This window comes from Piliocolobus tephrosceles, chromosome 12, assembly GCF_002776525.5.
Source record: "Piliocolobus tephrosceles isolate RC106 chromosome 12, ASM277652v3, whole genome shotgun sequence".
In the NCBI taxonomy this organism is placed as follows: domain Eukaryota; kingdom Metazoa; phylum Chordata; class Mammalia; order Primates; family Cercopithecidae; genus Piliocolobus; species Piliocolobus tephrosceles.
In genome coordinates, this window is record NC_045445.1 from 83,019,643 (window position 1) to 83,038,444 (window position 18,802).

Sequence of the window (18,802 nt, forward strand, 5' to 3'; positions counted from 1 at the left end):
ACACACACACACACACACACACACACACACACACACACACACACACAAATACTCCTGTCTGGCTCACATCACACCCAGACCAACTAAGTCAGAATCCTTGTGGGTGGAGCCTACACATCTGTAGTTTTTCAAAATACCTCAGGCAATTTTAGTATGCAGCCACAGTTGAGAACCATCGGTTTGGGAGGAACTGGAAACCTGGTTTCCCACCTCCACTCCAGGGTTCTTCCTACCGAACAATCCTACCAGCAACATTGAATTCAAAATTTGAGAGGCAGGACACAGGGCGTGGGGACGGGAGGAGAGCTGAGGAGAACCAGACCTGCTCTGGCGTGTTAGGCTCTTCAAACTCTAGCCCTGGCATAAAAGGCTTTCCAATTATGTCCTGTCCTCTGAGCTTAACCATCCTGAACTCTTGAGATGGCAGTGGGGGGTGGGTGGGGTGGGAAGCATTGACCTGGCAGTGCCCTCCTTTCCCCACCTCAGTTGGGCCACTGCTGGGCTCAATCAAGTTCTGGCTGCTACAGCCCAGTTGCTATGGGAACTGGGAGGGGAAGGAAGCAGGGAATAACTAGAGGGAACACCAATTAACCCAAAAAGGAAGCTGCGAAGGCTGTCCCATCCCTCCTCCCAGCTGGGCTGCAGAGCACTCCTGAAATGGGAGGGGCAAGATGAGAGGGGTCACCACCCCTCCTGGGCTCTGCAGTTGCCAGTCTAGGGAGGATCCAGAGAGCCTTACCCTCCGGCTCTGAGGCTTGCAGCCCTGGCCACGGCATCCTCATCCCTACTCTCCTCTAGAAAGAAGACTTTTACATCCCAAAGCCAGGACTCAGGACCAGAAAGTTTAGAAAGCGGAGGCCATCCCAAGCTCCTCGGTTCTGGGGCTGAAAAGCCCTCCGGGGAGGAGAGCTTTAGTGCTTGCCAACCAGGAAGTTAAGCAGTTTCCTTCTTGGATTCTAACTTGCTTCCCTCCCTGGGGCCTGTTTCCCCATCCAAACCCTCCCTATAGGCCTTCTCTCCAGGGCTGCTTGTCTTCCTAATGTACCCCTGGGGCCATTGACCAGCAGCTGGAGCTGCAGCTGCAGAGCCTGTGGAGGCAAAGCAGCAATGTGAGCTACATATGGGGATGAAATCCACTGTGCACAGACACCACAGTAAACTCCGCTCCCAGATTTTACCCATAGGGAAACTGAGGCCCAAAGAAGAGGGTCGACTTAGCCAAGTCAGAGGCATGGAAGAAATCAACTATAAGCCATGATTCGAAGGGAGGCAACCTGATTGCTAACCTGATGCCTCTTTGTACTGCATCCATCAGCACACAGAGAAGTGTGTGAGGGACCCCCTCGGGCAGGGTCTGAAAAGAGCCAAGTGTTCCTAGTCCCGACTCGGGGCTTTCAAAGTATTGGATCAGAACAGGGTTAGGTCAAAGTCAGTCTCCTCAACCAGAGGAAGGAGATCATGGACGTAACTCTGGGGAAAGTAGTTCATTGGGATTGGTAGAATCAAACTGGGATTAGAGGCATTAAAGGGCAAATCCAGGTGGACGATAGGGCTCTACTTAAGTGGCTGTAAAAAATAAGCAACAGCTGTCCTGCTTCTCAGACTGAGCAATCATGAGTCAAAGCGGCCTGGCCTGAAGGAAAGGCAGGGGAGATGGCTGGAGAAGAGGGTGAGAACCTAGAGCCAGTGCACTTCCAGAAAGCTCTCCCACCATCAAGCCTCTTGGGCCATCTGCTCAAAGGCCAGTGGCTGGATGGGCCCAGCCTGGACAGGGTTGGTCCAGTGGAGAAACAGTGTCCCTAATGTAGGAGCAGCTCTGAAGGGGCCTAGATAATCCATGTCAATCAGGTGAGCAGAGGAGTCAGGTTCATGACTGTTCCAGAATAGAAGGGACCATGAGAACCATCACAACACTGCCCTATCTGCTGTTGGAATTTCCACTCCAACATCACTGCCAAGTGCTTATCCAGTTTCTGATTGTAAGCCTTGTCACAGGGGGTCATGCTGTCCTAGGGCAGCCCATATCTTCAGATAACTCTAGCAGTTACAGAAGTTCTTCCTTCTTTTGAACTAATTCCTCCTTGTGGCTTCACTCGCGGCTCTTACTAACTCTTCTGGTGCCATATGGAACAGCTACCTTCCTGTCCCCCGTGCCAACCCTGCAGGTATTTTTAGACTTCTCTGAGCCTGGTTTTCTCATTATTTGTCCATGCGAACATTTCTTGAACATCTTCTGAGTGCCTGGCACTGTACTGGGAACTACAGATAATAGAGATGAGTAAGACAAGATTCCTGTCTTCAAGGAGCAGGGGAGACAATTATATGAATCAATCATTTGAAGTCACTGTGATAGGTAGCACAGACAGTCCCCAACTTATGATGGCTCAACTTACACTTCTTCAATTTTACCATAGTGAGAAAGCAATATATATTCAGTGGAAATGATACTTCAAGTACCCATCCAACCATTCTGTTTTTCACTTTCAGTACAGTATTCAATAAATTACATGATATATTCAACACTTTATTATCAAATACACTTTGTGTTGGATTATTTTGCCTAATTGTAGGCTAGTGTAAGTGTTCTGAGCACGTCTGAGGTAGGCTAGGCTAAGCTATGATGTTTGGTAGGTTAGGTGTATTAAATGCATTTTCAACTTATGATATTCTCAACTTACAATGGGTTTCCCAGGGTGTAACCCCCCTGTAAGTCAAGAAGCATTGTATCTCCTTGGTACAGTAGTAGCATTAAGGGTGGAGTGATCAACTGTGTTTTGAGGGCTGAAGGACAGGAAAACATCTCCATGTGGGAGAGGGTTGAGTTAGGAATTGAAAAAAAATGAGTAGAAGGTAACTAGGTGGAATATGGAAAGAGTAAGTACACTTCAAGCAAAGAAATGAGCAGGCATAAAGGCCTGGAAGTGTTGAGTTTAGAGACTGTAGGTAGTTCAGCATAGTTAGAGGGCGCAAAGTGGGACACAATGGGAGATGAGGTTGCAGAGGAAGGCCATGGCCATGGTTATGATATGCTCTGGAAGCTGACAAGGAGCTGGGCTTCATCCTATAGGCAATGGAGGGCCTTTAATAGGTTTCAAATAATTGCCTACTTAAAGATCACTTGCCACTCACATGACTAACTTTTCAGACTTCTGTCTGAAAGTGTGGATGATGGAGTATAGGCATCAAGACTGGAGGCATGGAGACCAGTTACGAGACAATTCCAACAGTCTGAGTGAGAGGTTATGAGGACCCCGACTAAGGCAACAATGGCAGAATTGAGAAATAGGGAGGAGAGGGTGGATGTGGGAAGAGATGTTAAAGAGGTAGAATCACCAGGATTACTTAAGGATGTGGGGAATGAGAGAGAGGGAGAGATCCAGGATGATGACCAAGCTTCTGGCTTGGGTAGCTGGATGAATAGTTTCATTTATTAAGGCAGGGAAAACAGGAGGCATAGAGTTGGGGGTGAAGACGATAAATTCAGTTTGGGGTCATGTTGACTTTGAGGTATATGTGAGTCAGCCAGGTGGAAATGCTGAGGAGGCAGCTGGACACAGTAGTCAGCTCAGAAGAAGGGTCTGCATAAAGGCCTGGAAGTCATCAGGGGTTAGGGACTTAGTCATCAAGAACATAGTAGGACTACACTTTCCCACACCCTCTGAAGTTAGGCATGGCCATATGACTTGCTTTGGTCAATGAAGTGTGAATTGAGGTGACATGAGTTACTTCTGGGGAGAAGTTTAAAGAGCAAATGTATGATGTGCCACATTCTCCTCCCTCTGATGCTGACTGTGGAAGCAGTGTTATGTTGGATTCTCTACCATGCTGGGTCTTTGGTGACTATCATGAGCCGATGTTCCCTGATGACCTGTTTCAGACATGTATCATGAGAAAGAAGTAACCATCTGTTGTGCTAAACCTCAGATATTTGGGAGTTGTTTGTTACCAGAGCATAACCTAGCTCACCCTGGCTGCGTCAGCAATTGTGGAAGCCTAGAAAGTGGATGGCGTTGCCTAGGGAGAGTAGATAGAGAAAGGGATCAACAGATCCCTAGAAAAACTAACATTTAAGGGTCAGATGGAAGAAAAGAATCAGATGAAGATGGAGGAGTGGCTCAAGAGACTGGAGGAGAAACAGGAGAGAGGCATTCTGCCAATTAAGGGAGGAGAGAATTTCAAAGAATAGGGAGTGGCCAGCAGATAAGGATTTAGATAGGAACACAGTGGTTTGGGGAATTAAGAGGCAGTCTCATTATGGTGAGAGCAGTTTCAGTGGAGCAGTGGGGGCAGAAACCACCCTGTAGAAAATTGAAAAGGAAATGTGAGGAAATAAGATTGAAGATAGCTATGTGTAGACTACTCTTTCAAGAGGCCAAACATCCCCAATTTTTTTTTCAACTATTTCAAAAGATGTGGTTTACAGTCCTCTCTTAGCCTGGTTGTTCACATTCAGATGAGTCCCTGTATTTCCATGTCCTTTGCAACTACACACAATCCCTGGATAGGATTTATCAACACAACGTGAAGCAGAGGTATCATCCCTCCTGTCCTAGAAACTTTTTGTTAATGCAGTCTAAGGTCACATTTGCTCTTTGGGGGACTGTATCACATTCTGGTAACTCATGGGAAACAAAGAAGAGGACGGCCGCCTGAGTGTGGGACCAAAGGGACAGCCTAGGTCAGTCTTAACACAGAGCCTTCTGGTAAGACATTTCTATAAATTATACACGCATGAGACTGTAGATTCACCAAGGACAGACTGTATCTTACTCATCTGTCCACTGTCCTCAGGGCTTCACATGGAGGTGGGTATATAAGTGGACGAGGTATACACATGGAGGTACTTGACAAGTACTTGAAAACCAAACCTCTAGCAACTAGAGCAAGGTGGAGAGCTCTAAGAAAAAAAGTGAAAATAATGGGTTATGAAAGTGTTTGTGTGAGATTTTATAGTTCTGATAAAGAAATTGGGAATGTATCAGCAAAAAATGAGAAAACTAAGCAAACAAAAAACAAGAGGCAATTATTAACTCCATGCAAACAAGATGACCAAGGAAGGAAACATAATCACAGTATTCTATATAACTCAGCTGTGAACAATATTTATCATTCTAGTAATATAAACTGGAATATTGTTAAAACCAGAAATTTTGATTTGCCAATACTGAATGTATGAGGGGAGGGGAAGTATGTGTGTATGTTAAGTGCTGCTGGGAGTAAAAGAACTAAATCTTCCTCTAATCACATTTTAAAAGTCAACAGATATTTAAAAGAGAAAAATTGGGAAATAGAATATTGACATGGCATTTAGAAATGTGGAGGTAAATATCAGAAGAAAACAGCTAAGAGAGTTGGAAGTATTTAATTCTTAAGATTGAGGCTCAGGGGTGGAGTAGAGGGCTACTGTTTTAATGATAAACATTGAGATCTATGTATGTCATTTAACAGATATTTTATATATAGAATTTAAAAGCCTTATAAGCTACAAGAATACATATAAATGAGATATATACACACAGGTGTAGATATGTGTACGTGTGAATATCTATATGTGTGTGCATACACAAATATTTAAAACAGAAAAAAACAAGAAATAGCAATATTAGCATACCATTTAGAAATATTGAAGTAAATATCAGAAGAAACAGTCAAGAGTGTCTCAAGTGTTTGAAGAGTGAGGCTTGAGGTGTGCGTGTGTGTACACATATATATGTGTGTATATATATATATAGCTTGTACATGCCTTTTAAAATTATGAAAATACAGTACTTTGATAAAGTGAATTTTAAATAAAAACAAACTGCTTTGCAGCCACGAACCTCAAAAACAAAAAACAAAATCTCCAAGACCTGATCTGACCAACCTCGCCAGACTCAGCCCACACTGAACCTGCTGCAGAGGCCCAGGCCCTGCACTGCCCTGCCCTGGATCATCTACTCCATCATCACTGTCTGGACCACGGTAAATTTATCAGGACAACAGAGCTAATAAGGGGTCCCACAGCCACACAGAGGACTAAGATGAGAGGAGGGGAGCTTTGGGAGCTTCTGTGCACAATGGTTGTGCAGATTACCACGGGAATGGTGCCATTGTGACAGTGACAGCCACAGGTTCCCTTGAGCTGCACACACTTCCCCTTCCCAGGCACACTTGTTTGCCACATACAGCTATACCTGGGCCCGGGCCCGGGCCCAGGCCCAGGCCCAGGCCCAGGAAGCAATCTCCAGCCTTCTCCACCGATCACCAAAGACAGATCTTTACCTCCTCCTCCAAATGCTGTGCCTTGCCAGAAAGATGAGAGGCTGGAGAGAACAGAGATGTGATCAAAGATGACTGTCAGCTGTGCTTGGTCTTTAGTGATGAGGTAAATCAAGGGCTTTGGAGTCTTTCCATCTCCCTCTCTGCCTCTTTACTCCCCCATCTAAGCATATCCTTGTGCCTTCCCTCACTAGAATCCTCTGGCTCGTCATCTCCCACCCCAGATACTTCACCTCCTGCTCACAAATTACCTTTCCCTACTCCTAAGTAGCCCGCCCCAGTGTTGCCAATCTCAATTAGATATTAAGCAGTCATTTGGATTAAACACACCTAATTAAGGAGAGAATAATAATAGCTACCATTTATTAAGTGCTTACTATATGCCAGGCTCTGTTCTAATCACCTGACCCTGACATTTCTTAACTCACTGAAACCTCACAACCATCCCTTGAGGCAGAGACAGATCTTTACAGATGAGGACAAGGAGGACCAAAGAGTTTAAATAATTTGTCCAAGGTCCACAGCCAATAACAATAATAACAATGTGGCTAGCCTGTCTTGAGCACTTTCCATCTCACAGGCACTGTGCTCTTAAGAGATTAGCATGCTTCATGGCATTTAAGCCTCATAATAACCCTATTTTTTAGTTCCAAACGTGAGGAAAGTGAGATTCCAATAGAGATTAAAGAATATGTTCAAGTTCTCAACAGCTATTCTACAGAGAAGACAGATTTTGAACTGGAAGTTGAAGTCAGGTTACTCTGGACTTCGGTGTCCAAACTTTTATACTCATATTGCCCTTGGGATGGTCCCCTTCAATTCATTACAACCGCTGAAGCCTGTGGACTCAAACAAATCTCGTTTTGACATAATTTCACATCAAATTAGGGAGAGATTTGTAGGTCTGGATGGGAGGGGTGACTCTGTAAAATCAGTCTGTGTAGTCCATTCTCCATATGAGTCAAGTTTTCTTTGTAAGTAGATGTGGGGGGAATAGCATTTGGATATTAGGTGCCACGAATGATCATTTCCATTCCACAAGCAAAGTATTCCTTTCTCACACGCGCACGCATATGCACACATACACGTGCACACGCACACACCCTGGGAGATGGAGGTGTTAAAAAGAGGCAAACACTGCTTTGCTTCTTCTGCACCCATCAGCTTCCTACCCAGAGCCGAAGGCTCACTATTCCTGTTTTAATCTTAACAATTGGTGAAGGGAAGGCAGCTGTCTTCAGAAGAAAGATTTTCTTGCCTCAGAACGTGAGTTCTCCTGTCCCAGGTCCTACCATCTGGGGGCTTCTAGAGTAGCCTCACCCTGGAAGACTCCAATGCCAGAGTCCATTCCTTCAGAAAAGTCTCGGGGTATCTATGCACTCCACTTTCTCCCCAACTCCTTCTCCCCAGCATATTCCACAAATTCTCTTCATCGAGAAGCCCCTGCTCCAGTTAGATAGAGAGTTAGAGCTGGCTTCAGATTCTGGCTCTGCTACCAACTGTGTGAATTAGGAGAAGTCACCTCCTGTAGGGAGACAGGGACTCAGCCACTAACTTTCTGGTGACTGTGAGAAAGGCATTTTTCCTTCCTGAGCCTCAAGTTGGATCCAAGAAGTTGATGCCTAGGGAGTAAGCAAATACAGTGGGAAGACAGGGTCAAACATCTTTAAACTCAAACAGTCATGCCATCCAAACCCTACGTCTGCTCATACTGGTTATAAAACCTCAGGCAAGTGACTGGACTTCCCTGATCCACACTTTCCTCATCTGTAAAATGGAGATAATAAAAGTATGTACCCTTACTTTTCTGTAAATGATGCCTGTTAAGGAACTAGCACGAAGCTTTACCACACAAAGCTTTACCGATAGTATAATTACACCAACAAAGGTTGGGTGGTACCATTGTCTGCTGCCATTCAAATCCCTGGATTTGACGTGGGTTCAAATCCCAGCTCCAACTCTTACTAGCTGGATGACCTTAAGCTAGCCATTTAACCTCTCTGAGCCTGTCTTCTCCTCTGTAAAATGGGAATAATATATATGTACTTCATAAGGCAGATGCAAGAATTAAGTAAGATAAAGGACACAAAGTTTGTGGAATAGTTCTCTTCCTTTCCATTCCCTCCTTTCAGCTCTATGGTGCAAATAGCAAATGAAAAAAATCTGCCACAAATGTGATTAGAAAAAGGTTAATATCATTAGTACATACAAAAAAGCACATACAAATCAGTAAGGGAAACAGAAAACATGAAAAGACAATTCACAAAGCAGGCAAGACAAATGGCCTATAAACAAGAAAAACAAACATCTGACTTAAGGAATGCAAATGAAAAGCCAATGCTGTACCATTTTTCAACTACCAAATTAGTAAAGCTTTAAAGATGTGATAGCCAATACTGGAAAAGGGTGTTGCATTAGTCTCACACTTTTGGTGAGGGTATAAACTAGAATAACCCAGTAATTTGAAAGAAAGTTGGTAATGTATGTCAAGAGCCTCAAAAAGGTTAATACTCTTTGATTCTGTAAGTCTAGCTCTGAAACTTCATCCTGCAGAATTAATGTCTATGCTCCTATTTGTATGCAAAAGGAAAGAAAAAGTCATTTTGTGTATAGACGTTTATGTAAGCCTGGACAGAGGGGTAAGAGAACACACTCCATATTGTTAACATCAGGGACCTCAGGCAGTGGGATTGGGAGAGGAGCTAATAGGAGGATCATTAATGTTTTCTTTATAAACCACTGTATTGTTAGATTTGGTACAAAGAGCATGCATTATTTTGTGATTTTTAAAAACTCAGCAAAGTAGAGAAATAAGAAAAAATGACTGAGATAGCATTTATTAGTAAAAAAGAATCGTAGGTCTGAAACAGATTTATGAACAAAGAATATCATCACAGTATTATTTATAATAGTAAAATGTTGGAAGTAACATAGATGTCAATAGGGGACTAGTTAAATACATTACATTACATTCACATGATGGAATATCGTACACTCATCAAGAATGATGTTTATGAATATTTAATTATATAAAAAGATAGTGTAACAAGCTTAAAAGAGCAGGGTAAAAAACACTATGATTTCAACTGTGTAAAAATACAGTAACACATATCAAGATGGCTATTATCGAAAACACTTCAAAAATAACAAGTGTTGACAAGGATGTGCAGAAACTGGAACTCTTGTGTATTGCTGTTATGTATGTAAAATGATGCAGAATGTATAACATAAAATGTAATATAATGTAAAATGGTACAGCCATTGTGGAAAACAGGATGGCAGTTCCTCAAAAAGTTAAACATAGAATTGCCATATGATCTGGCAATTCCACTCCTAGGCATTAATATAAACCCAAAAGAAATGAAAGCAGGGACGCAAAGGATACCTGTACACCAATGTTCATAGCAGCATTATTTACAATAGCCAAAAAGTGGAAATAACCCAAACGCCCACCAACAAATAGATAAACAAAATATGTCATGGATATACAATGGACTATTAGCCATAAAAATGAATGAAGTACTGATGCATACTGCAACACGGATGAACCTTGAACACATCATGCTAAATGAAATAAGCTGGACACAAAAGGACAAATAGTGTATGACTCTACTTATATGAAGTATCTACTCAAATTCCTAGAGACAGAAAGTAGAATAATGCTTACCAGGGGTTGGAAGGAGGGAAGAATGGGGAGTTATTTTTTTTTAATTTTTTTTTATTTTTTGAGACAGAGTCTGACTTCGTCAGCCAGGCTGGAGTGCAGCGACACAATCTCAGCTCACAGCAACCTCCACCTCCAGAGTTCAAGTGATTCTCCTGTCTCGGCCTCCTGAGTAGCTGGGATTACAGGTGTGCACCACCATGCCCGGCTGTTTTGTATTTTTAGTAGAGCTGGGGTTTTGCCATGTTGGCCAGGCTGGTCTCGAACTCCTGACCTCAGGTGATCTGCTCAGCTCGACCTCCAAAAGTGCTGGGATCACAGGCATGAGCTACCGCGCCCAGCTGGGAGTTACTGTTTTTTTTTTTTTTAATTTTTTATTTATTTATTTATTTTTTATTATACTTTAAGTTCTAGGGTACATGTGCATAACGTGCAGGTTTGTTACATATGTATACTTGTGCCATGTTGGTGTTACTGTTTAATGGGCACAGAGTTTCTGTTTGGGAGGATGGAAACGTTTCAGAAAGGCATAGTGGTGATGATTGTACAATACTGCAAATGTGCTTAATTCCACTGAATTGTACACTTAAAAATGGTTGAAATGGTCAATTTTATGTTATGTATATTTTACCACAGGAAAAAAAAAAAGACTAAGTGCTCTGGGACGTTTTTCCTTTTATACTTCTACGTTCTAAAATTTCTCCAAGACCTTTTTGGTTAACTGGAAAAAAAAAAAAAAAAGATATTCTTATAAGATTCTGAGACTATAATAATTCTAAGAGATTAACTTGGTTGGAAGTTTTAACGAGTTCAACACTAAACAGACAAGCTCACCTTTCACAGATCAGCCAGGTAGCCATGCTATCTTCTTAAAACCAAGTAAGACAGGGAACATTGGTAACACCCACCGCCACCAAATGCCCCTCTTCTGGCAGAATTTGGTGGGTTGGCACTTCCTTCAATCCCCAAGAAAAGCCTAGGTATTCAAGGTTAGGGGCTCACCAAAACCCTTGCATGGGTACTGGGCATCCAAAGCCCAGGCCAGGCCTCAGCGGACTCTGGGGCGACAGTCTTACTGCAGTCGTTTTCCCTTCCAGCTCTACCAGCATGGGCAAGGATATGGAGAAATTGCACATGTTGAGGTGCAGTGGATGTGGAGGCCAGGGTCTCAGGCCTGCATTAGGCCTGCTTAGGGACTAACTTAGGTTAATGTTTTGCACCTTCTCCCCACTTGCTCTGCTTGATCCCTCCAGCAGATTGGGGCTGAGAATGTAACAGAGATACCTTCCCTCCAGGCGAGAGGAGCCCAGGTCTCCTTTCCAGTTCCTTCCTTGTGCCCATTCTCTTGTTGCTATTCCAGGAAGGTAACAGTGATTGTCACTGGGTTCAAGGACAAGAGACTGGGATACTGAACAAAGAGGATGTTGGTGGGTCCTCATTTTGGATCTGGGCCACTCCAGAGGACCTCTAAGCTGCCAATAGGCTCTGTTGGGCCTCCCTTTCAGTCCGTCCAGCTTCTCAGCCCAGCCTCTCAGTGGCCAGCTGGGCACTACCTCTGACAGCTGGAGGAGATTATTAGCATTTTCTTCATGCATCTGTGCACTGGAGAAAGAACAGACAGACCTAGGTTTGTATGCCAGTCCTTTTGCTATGTGGCCTGGGAAGGTCATTTCACCTCACTGAGCCTCAGTTGTCTCGTGTGTAAAATGGGAATGATGATAGTGCCTGCCTGCTAGGATGACTGCCAGGATTAAATGAGTTCATGAACATATATAAAGCCCCTGGCATCTCCTAGGCACTCAAAGGCTCACAACTTTCTTCTTTCCTTCCCCTTTCTTAGCTCTTTCATCTTTGCAGCCAGTTGGCCTCATCTTCTGGCCCATAGACTTGTGGCTCATGTTCCAGCTACTTTCCCCAGAATGCATTCCAGCAGGAGCTTTGGCCCTGGCAGTCCCTGTCACTCCGTAGTAACTCCTTCCTTCTCCAGAGCCAGCTGCAGCTCGCCTGGTGCCCTTGCTCTCCCCTCTAAGCACCTATCTGGCTCACAGTATCAAAAATTCAGGCTTTAATGAACCCACTTTTATGCCCAGGGAGAAAAGGCTGGTCCAGCATCCCTGGCCTCTTGCACACACTCTGGTCTGTGTGCTTGTAATCACACAAAATGCAAACATACCCATTCCCCAGAGACCTACCAGGCCAGCATTGGAGAATGGTGCTTGTAGTGGTCCAGATTTGTCCAGACCCCCAGAAGCAGGGGCCACCCCTGGCTTTCAGCTAACACTAGCAGCTGGAATCTACATGTGGTTGAGAAATGAGCTGGGAAGGGCAGGTTTGATGCCCAGTCTGTACGGGCACACAGCAGGTAAACAGCCTCAGAGGGTGGGGGCACAGAAGAACTGCCCCAAAGGAGAAGTTTTTCTAGGACACACTCCCACCCCTGAGTCTGAGGTGTCAGCCAATGTCCCTACCCACATGTAAAAAAGTGGGTATACCCTTTCCTTAGGGTACTGACATATCCAGAGGGGACCAGCATGCACCTGCATGGCTTAGAAGCACCCTCTCATGCTTATGATGTGTTGGGAGATTCTTGACCCTCCTTTGATCTTGGTCCCACCCACTGTCTTCCATCTCCTGACTTCCACCTTCACCATGTTCAGAAGACTCTTCCTGCCAGACCATGGTACTGGGTGGGAGGCTGTTAGGCTCCCTTTCTCCACCTAACTCCCCCAACCCCCACCTTCAGGAGATACCAGTGTATCCTTCCTGGAGGTTCCCGTTGCTATGGTGACTGTAGTAGTCAGGCACCAGCCTGCGGGAAGGATGGGAAGTAGCCATGAAGAAGACTGGGGGATGTGTGTCTGTGTGTGCATGCACACATGTACATGTCTACCCTGAATGGTAAGAAGAGAAGGGAAGTGGGAGAAAGACAGCAGAGAGGGAGAGGGTGAGGCAGGAGGAAAGAGGGCAGAAGAGAGGACCAGAAGATGAAAGGGAGCAAGACAAGGGATGGGGAAAAGGGAGGTCAAGTGTGAGTGGAGTGTGAGTGATGCAAGGCCCAAGGGGCATGCGGGCCAGAAGAAGGTGTGGGATCTTGGAGTACAGGTTTAGGCGGGGTGTCAGGTGGGAGATGGGAATAGGGGGAGTAAGGTGGAATGTGAGGGGCTGACTGTTGACAGGAAACAGGTGGGGAGTGAGGTCCAGAGTTGGGGTGAAAGGGGGTAGAGGTCACTGTCAGGAGGGATAGGGGTTGGAGGACTATAGGTAGAGGGAGTAAGGTGTGGGTGTGACTTGGGAAGAGCCTAGGGTGATAAGTAGAAGATTGGGAAGGTTGTAGGGTCATTGGAAAGTGGATAGGCATGTTGGGTGTGAGCTAACATGTGGGAAGAATATGGGGGTTGGAGATGGGGCAGGTCAGGGTGGGCGTGAAGGGTCTGGAAAGGTGTGAGCATGAGGCCACTTTCCTCCTCCCAGTCTTAATTCACTGTGTCCTTGTCCTAGCTATAAACATTGCCTCCTCTCTGTCCCTGCTCCAGGATTCCTGGTTCCTGCTCCTTCCCAGAACCCCACACTCACATTCCTTGGTGATGAGATGAGCTTCTGTGGATCTGGAGGCCCCTCCCCCAGGGCAGGGTTTGCCATGGCTCCCAAGAGGCTGTTTATTGACAGCCTGCCCCTTCCTCTACCCCCAAACAGGGACCAGGGCACCTCTCTGGCTCTAAGAGCCCTGGGTCAGGGAGGCTCCCTGACTGCAAGCCTGTGTGATGGTAACAGAGACCACTGGCCAACTTGGGGCTCCTGTCCTTTACCCAGTGCCCTGGGCTCCCTGCTCGCAGCACCCCTCATACCCAGTGTTAGCAAGGAGTCCTGCTTGGCAGGAAAGCTGTGGCAGGTGGGAGGAGAGAGGAAGGCAGTGAGGCAGAAACAGCTGCCAGCCGGAGTGGAGGAAGAGCAGGGCCCCAGCGGGTACGGGCAGAAGGCAAGGCGCTGGCTCTGGCAGCCCCCCACCCCCTCTCTTTGTGTGGGCGTTAGGACCAACCTCCTTCCCCAGCCCTCCCCATCCAGTGCTGCTGTTCAAGGAGCAAGCTTTGCTCCCAGGCCTAAAATCCAGGCAGAAATAGACCTCAAAGGTCACCGGGTCCAACTCTGCTCAAAATCTGGTGTCAGAGTTGCCTCCATGGCATTTTCCCCAGGGGTCCACCTGTACCGGGCCAGATACTTCCTGGGAGGAGGAACTCACTTCCTCCTAAGGCAGTCTGTTTCTTTTTTGAAAGGAAGAAACTGAGCAACTCTGCTATGGCAGGTCTAGGTACTGTAAAGACTCTTCTCATTAATAATGACCTCACAGGACTGTTACAATGAATTAGCCCCATTTTACAGGTGAGAAAAGTGAGGCTCAGAGAGTTGACGTCCCTAGCTCAAGGTTACACAGGTAATAAATAAAAGAACTAGGTTTTAACCTAGGACTTTCTAACTACAAAAGCCCTTTGGGGCTACGCAGGTCATGCTTCTTCATTGATACCATGTCAACTCTTCTGAGGTGTGAAGTCAGACAGCATGTCTGCCTGAGTCGCCTCTTCACCAAGTGAAACACCTCCTTCAACTCTCTCCAGAAGAACATGGGTTCCTGCCTCCTCCTCAGCCTAGTCAGTGTGAGACCCAAAATCAAACATACTGTCTGCCAGGTGTGCTTGGGTCAGTCTGGAGTAGAGCAGAACTATCACATCTTTCCCTGGTACTCATCTTTACTAATGCAACCCTATGGCTGGTGAGAGAGCTAAGACCTGTCCCTCCCTTGGGCCTCTACTCCCTCTCAGATCAATAGCTTTGAGAGAAGTCAGGATTTTGCCCCCATCTCCATCACTCTCCCTAGTCTGAATGTTCTGAAGAGAGAGTAGGAAAGAGAGAGGTGGGGGAAGAGGCAATCAGAAAGGCAGAAGTGTGGCAGAACTGGGAGGATGGAGAGGCATGAGGGAGTGAGGTGGTTGTCCAGTAACCCTAGCTAGGTCCAAGAGACTGGGGTGGGGGTTAGAGGAAACAGGGCTTGGGGAGATGCATAGGGAGATAAGAGAGAGGTGAGGCATGACCCTAGGAGCTGGGAGAGGCCAGGGCGGGGAAGGGCATCGGCCTGCCTAAGTTAACATTGCCCTGCCGTGTGAGAGGAAGTCAGTCACACATTAAGGAAATGTTGCAGCTGGTACTAAATTGGGAGGTGTCACAGGCAGCAGCGAGGACAGGTATGATTCGTGGGGCCCTGTGTGGCCTGAAACAGGGGCAGATATTGCAAAGGCAGAGAACAGGGTTTCTGGGGCCACCCAGGGAAGAGCTAACTGATGCACTCAAGACAGGGCCCTGGGGACAGGGGGTCACCTGGCTCTGGAACAGAGGTTCCCAGCTTGCTTTCCAGAAGTAAAGAAAGCGTCTTCATCCTGGCCTGGGGCTGTGGGCTCTCCACTCTGGAGAAGCTCTGAGGGTGGGGCATCATCTCCCAGGGATCCCATTTGGAGTGGGGACTGGACAGGAGGGCTTGGAGCCCAGGAACAGGGTTGGGGAATGGCAACTAAGGCTTGCCAGGGAGGTGGGGTGAGGGGCTGAGGAGAGAGGAGCCTACAGTCCAAGAAGGGTAGCAAGGTTGTCTTTTCCCTTAGTGCCCATCGTACAGCTGGATTCGAGACCCAGGTGGGTCTGGCCTCAGTTGAGGGAGAAAGCATTGGACAAGGGGTGGGAAAGGCAGGAAGAGAGCTGTGGAGCTGGCACTGCCCTTCTGCCGGCACAGCAGGCAGCAAGAGAGCAGGAGGAGTTTGCTGGTTTGCTGGAGAGAAACAGACAAGAAGACAAAGGAGAGGAGGGAGGGCCATCAGGAACTTGATGTGAGGCCATGGCAAAAGCACCAGCTTAGCACCAAAACAGGTGGGCTGGAGTCCTGGCACTCCTGCTCATTATCTGAGTGACCTTAGGGCAAACCGTTTGATCCCCTTGCACCTAAATTTCCTCATCTGTAAAACGGGAGTAATGGTGCTAGTATCACCAGCCTCCTTGATCTTATACACGAGAGGGGCGGAAAAACCCTAAGCATTACATTAATGTCAGATGTTATATTCTTATTACAGAATACATCTGCACCTTCTCCCCACAAAAGACCCAGGATGTGGGCAGAGCAAGGATGATGATCGCTGTTTTACAAATGAGGAAATGAAAGCTTAGAGAAGTGAAGTGACTTGCCCAAGGTCATACCACTTACAAGAGGTAGAGGTGATAAGGCCTCCTGAATCAGAGAGATCAGATATATTTCTTCTACGTCACACTGCTTGGTAAAACAGTCAACATGAGAGATTTGTATTTAGTTCAGGTCCAGACAGAAATCGGAATCAACTACAACATGGAGAAAACCCCATGGGGAAGTTGTGGTGTGCCTCTCATCCATACTGGTGATTGAGGAAAAAAACAAAACAAACAAACAAACAAACAAAAAACAGGGCCATGGGGTTGAAGGGAGGGCCACAAAAAACAGACATCCTTGATTCCATCTGCTTGTGGACCCTGTCTCTCTGCTCCCACTGAGTGTATGTGTCTGTGGCTGACATCAAGGGTATGTGTCTCTGTTAAGACAAAATGTGTCCTTCTTCATGTGACAGTACTTCTGCCTGCGTGTCTCTGACACCATGGGGAGATGTGCGTGTGTGTGACACGGCATCTGCTTCTGTGACACTGTTTGTGGGTGTGACGACCTCTCTGCATGTCTATGTGACTTTGCCCAGGGTGGTGGTGATGTTGTATGGCAGTGTGTGTGTCTATCTGTTTGTACACCTTTAAGAAGTGGAATATCTCATTTGGTAGTGTGAGTGAGGCAGTGAGTCAGCTGAGGCTGAGGGAGGCGGGAGGGAGACTGCTAGGTTACGAGAGCAGGAAAAAGGAGAAGGAGAAAGTGAAGTCAGGAGCGAGAAACTACCCCTTTCCTGCCCAACCCTCTGCCCCCAATCCCTAGGGAACCCGCCAAAAGCATGGAAGCCCTGCAGAAGTCCACAAGGGCCATGCTGGATGGAAAAGGGCATTTTCTGCCCCTCCCCAAAGTCTTAGAGGGAGACGAGCTAGGCTAGAAAGCAACTGTCTCACTCTCCAGCTCTTGGCCCCAGCTCGAGGATGTGTGAGGTCACCACCCCTCCCGGTCTCCTTGTCATTTGACCCTTTGACCTTGCTGTTCTCTTTCCTCCCAAAGGCAGGTCACCTGGCCAGGCCGGGTGAGCAGGGCAGTAGCATCAAGTCCCAAATGTTTGCAGCCCTCACCCACCTAACTGTCCAGAGCAACCCCGCCGAGGATCAAGAAGTTTCTTAACACTCAGCTCTTCCCTAGGCGGGCCTGTTCTGCAGCTGCCTCGCTTCTCCTCTGGATACCTACCCCCAGCAGCTAGAAAGCCAGTTTTCCCTCCACTGTCACCCTGGGGTGCTGGGAAGGCACTGGGAGTTTTGTATGCGAATGCACCAACCTTCAGTGGCCTTCCCACCAGTCGCTGTTCCCTGTTCCCAGCTCCTTCCTTTGTCAGGGGAGTAGAGCCTGCAGGTGACTTCCTTGGGAGAAGACAGGCACCCCCTGGGGTTGACCTGCCTCGGCTCTGGCCAGCCACCTCAGGTCGCATAAGGTCAAGAGTTTGATGTGTCCCACCACCAGGAGTGCTCCTCCTCTCAGCCACTGGCAGAAGCCAAAGGGTGAGGGTTTGGTTGCCAAATATTCTTCCTCCCGTCTTTGGCCTTCCCCCTGCACCAGCCAGTCCCAGGACGTTCAATTCCAGCTTGGGAAAGGAGGGGGGCATGGCTGGCAGAGGATGGAGGCTGGGGGGAGCACAATCCCTCTTGCCACCTCATTGTCAGCCCAGGGCCCCGTGGCCCCTCCCCACTCATGAGGGGGCAGGTCGCCAGGAAGCCCCAGGCCCAAGGTGCCCAAACCCGGAATTAATAGAAGTTGGCCAGGTGGTTACCTGACCTGAATCCCTGAGGCCCCTTCACTAGGGAGGGTCCCAGGGTGGCACTGGTTACTGCTGCACTGGGCACCGTGGGAGTGGTGGGGTGGGTAGAAAGGGAGACTTTCTTTTTTCTTCCAATCCCACTGCTGCCGCTACCGCTGCCGCTGCCCAGGGCGGCTGTTGTGGCTGCGGAAGCCAGTCCTTACCTTACAGCCTTTCGTGCAGGACCGGATTGAGTACTCTTCCGCCTGTAAGTATTTATGCAGCACGAGGTCGAACTCGTCATATTTTTCCTGAGCGTGTCGGTCCAGCCGCTGGTACGCCTCGATACAGTTGCTACACGCCTCCCAGGCCCCGGAGCCCGGGCTGGCCACCACGGCTAGCAGGTCCCCCAGCAGGGTGTCCAGGCTACAGTCCAGGCTGTCGGGGCGGTCCATGCCCAGCAGCAAGTCCCAGACCGTGTAGGTATCGCAAAAGGAAAGAGTGAAGTTCCGAAAGTGGCCTTTGAGCAAGTTTTTTTTGGCGGAGGGGAACTCGGCCGGGGCACGGGAAGGGGAGTCAGGGGGCCGCAGAGGGGGAGCCGGGGTAGTGGGTTCGAAAAGTCTCTGCAAAGATTGCAATTTGGTGCAAGCTGCGTCCAGCCCCGTGGGCTCTGGGACGCCGCCGCAGACCGGCCGAGAGCCGGCGGCGGGGGCGGCTTTGGTCAGGTTGCTGTATCTGAGGCCGCAGGTGCCCGGGGGCGCGCTAGGCTCGCCGGGCTGCGGCGGCGGCGGCGGCGGCAGCGGCAGCGGCAGCACCGCGCGAGGAGGCACCGGCGGCCGCTCCCGGCCGGCCCCCCAGGGCGGCCGCATGGCGCTGCTCAGCTCCCTGACCCGGGGCCGGGCCCGGGCCCCCGCGCACAGCCACAGATGGTCAGCGAGCAGCA

General features: G+C 47.9%; 1 protein-coding gene across 1 annotated transcript in view; it reads right to left on the reverse strand.

The window, feature by feature from the left end:
- FAM155B (family with sequence similarity 155 member B) overlaps positions 1-18,802 on the reverse strand; it is a 32,365-nt gene that overhangs the window by 8,414 nt on the left and 5,149 nt on the right. Inside the window, exon 2 of the mRNA XM_026451787.2 lies at positions 18,084-18,801. Within this exon, the coding sequence (XP_026307572.1) occupies positions 18,084-18,801 (718 nt within the window). The remainder of the gene's footprint in view (positions 1-18,083; position 18,802) is intronic.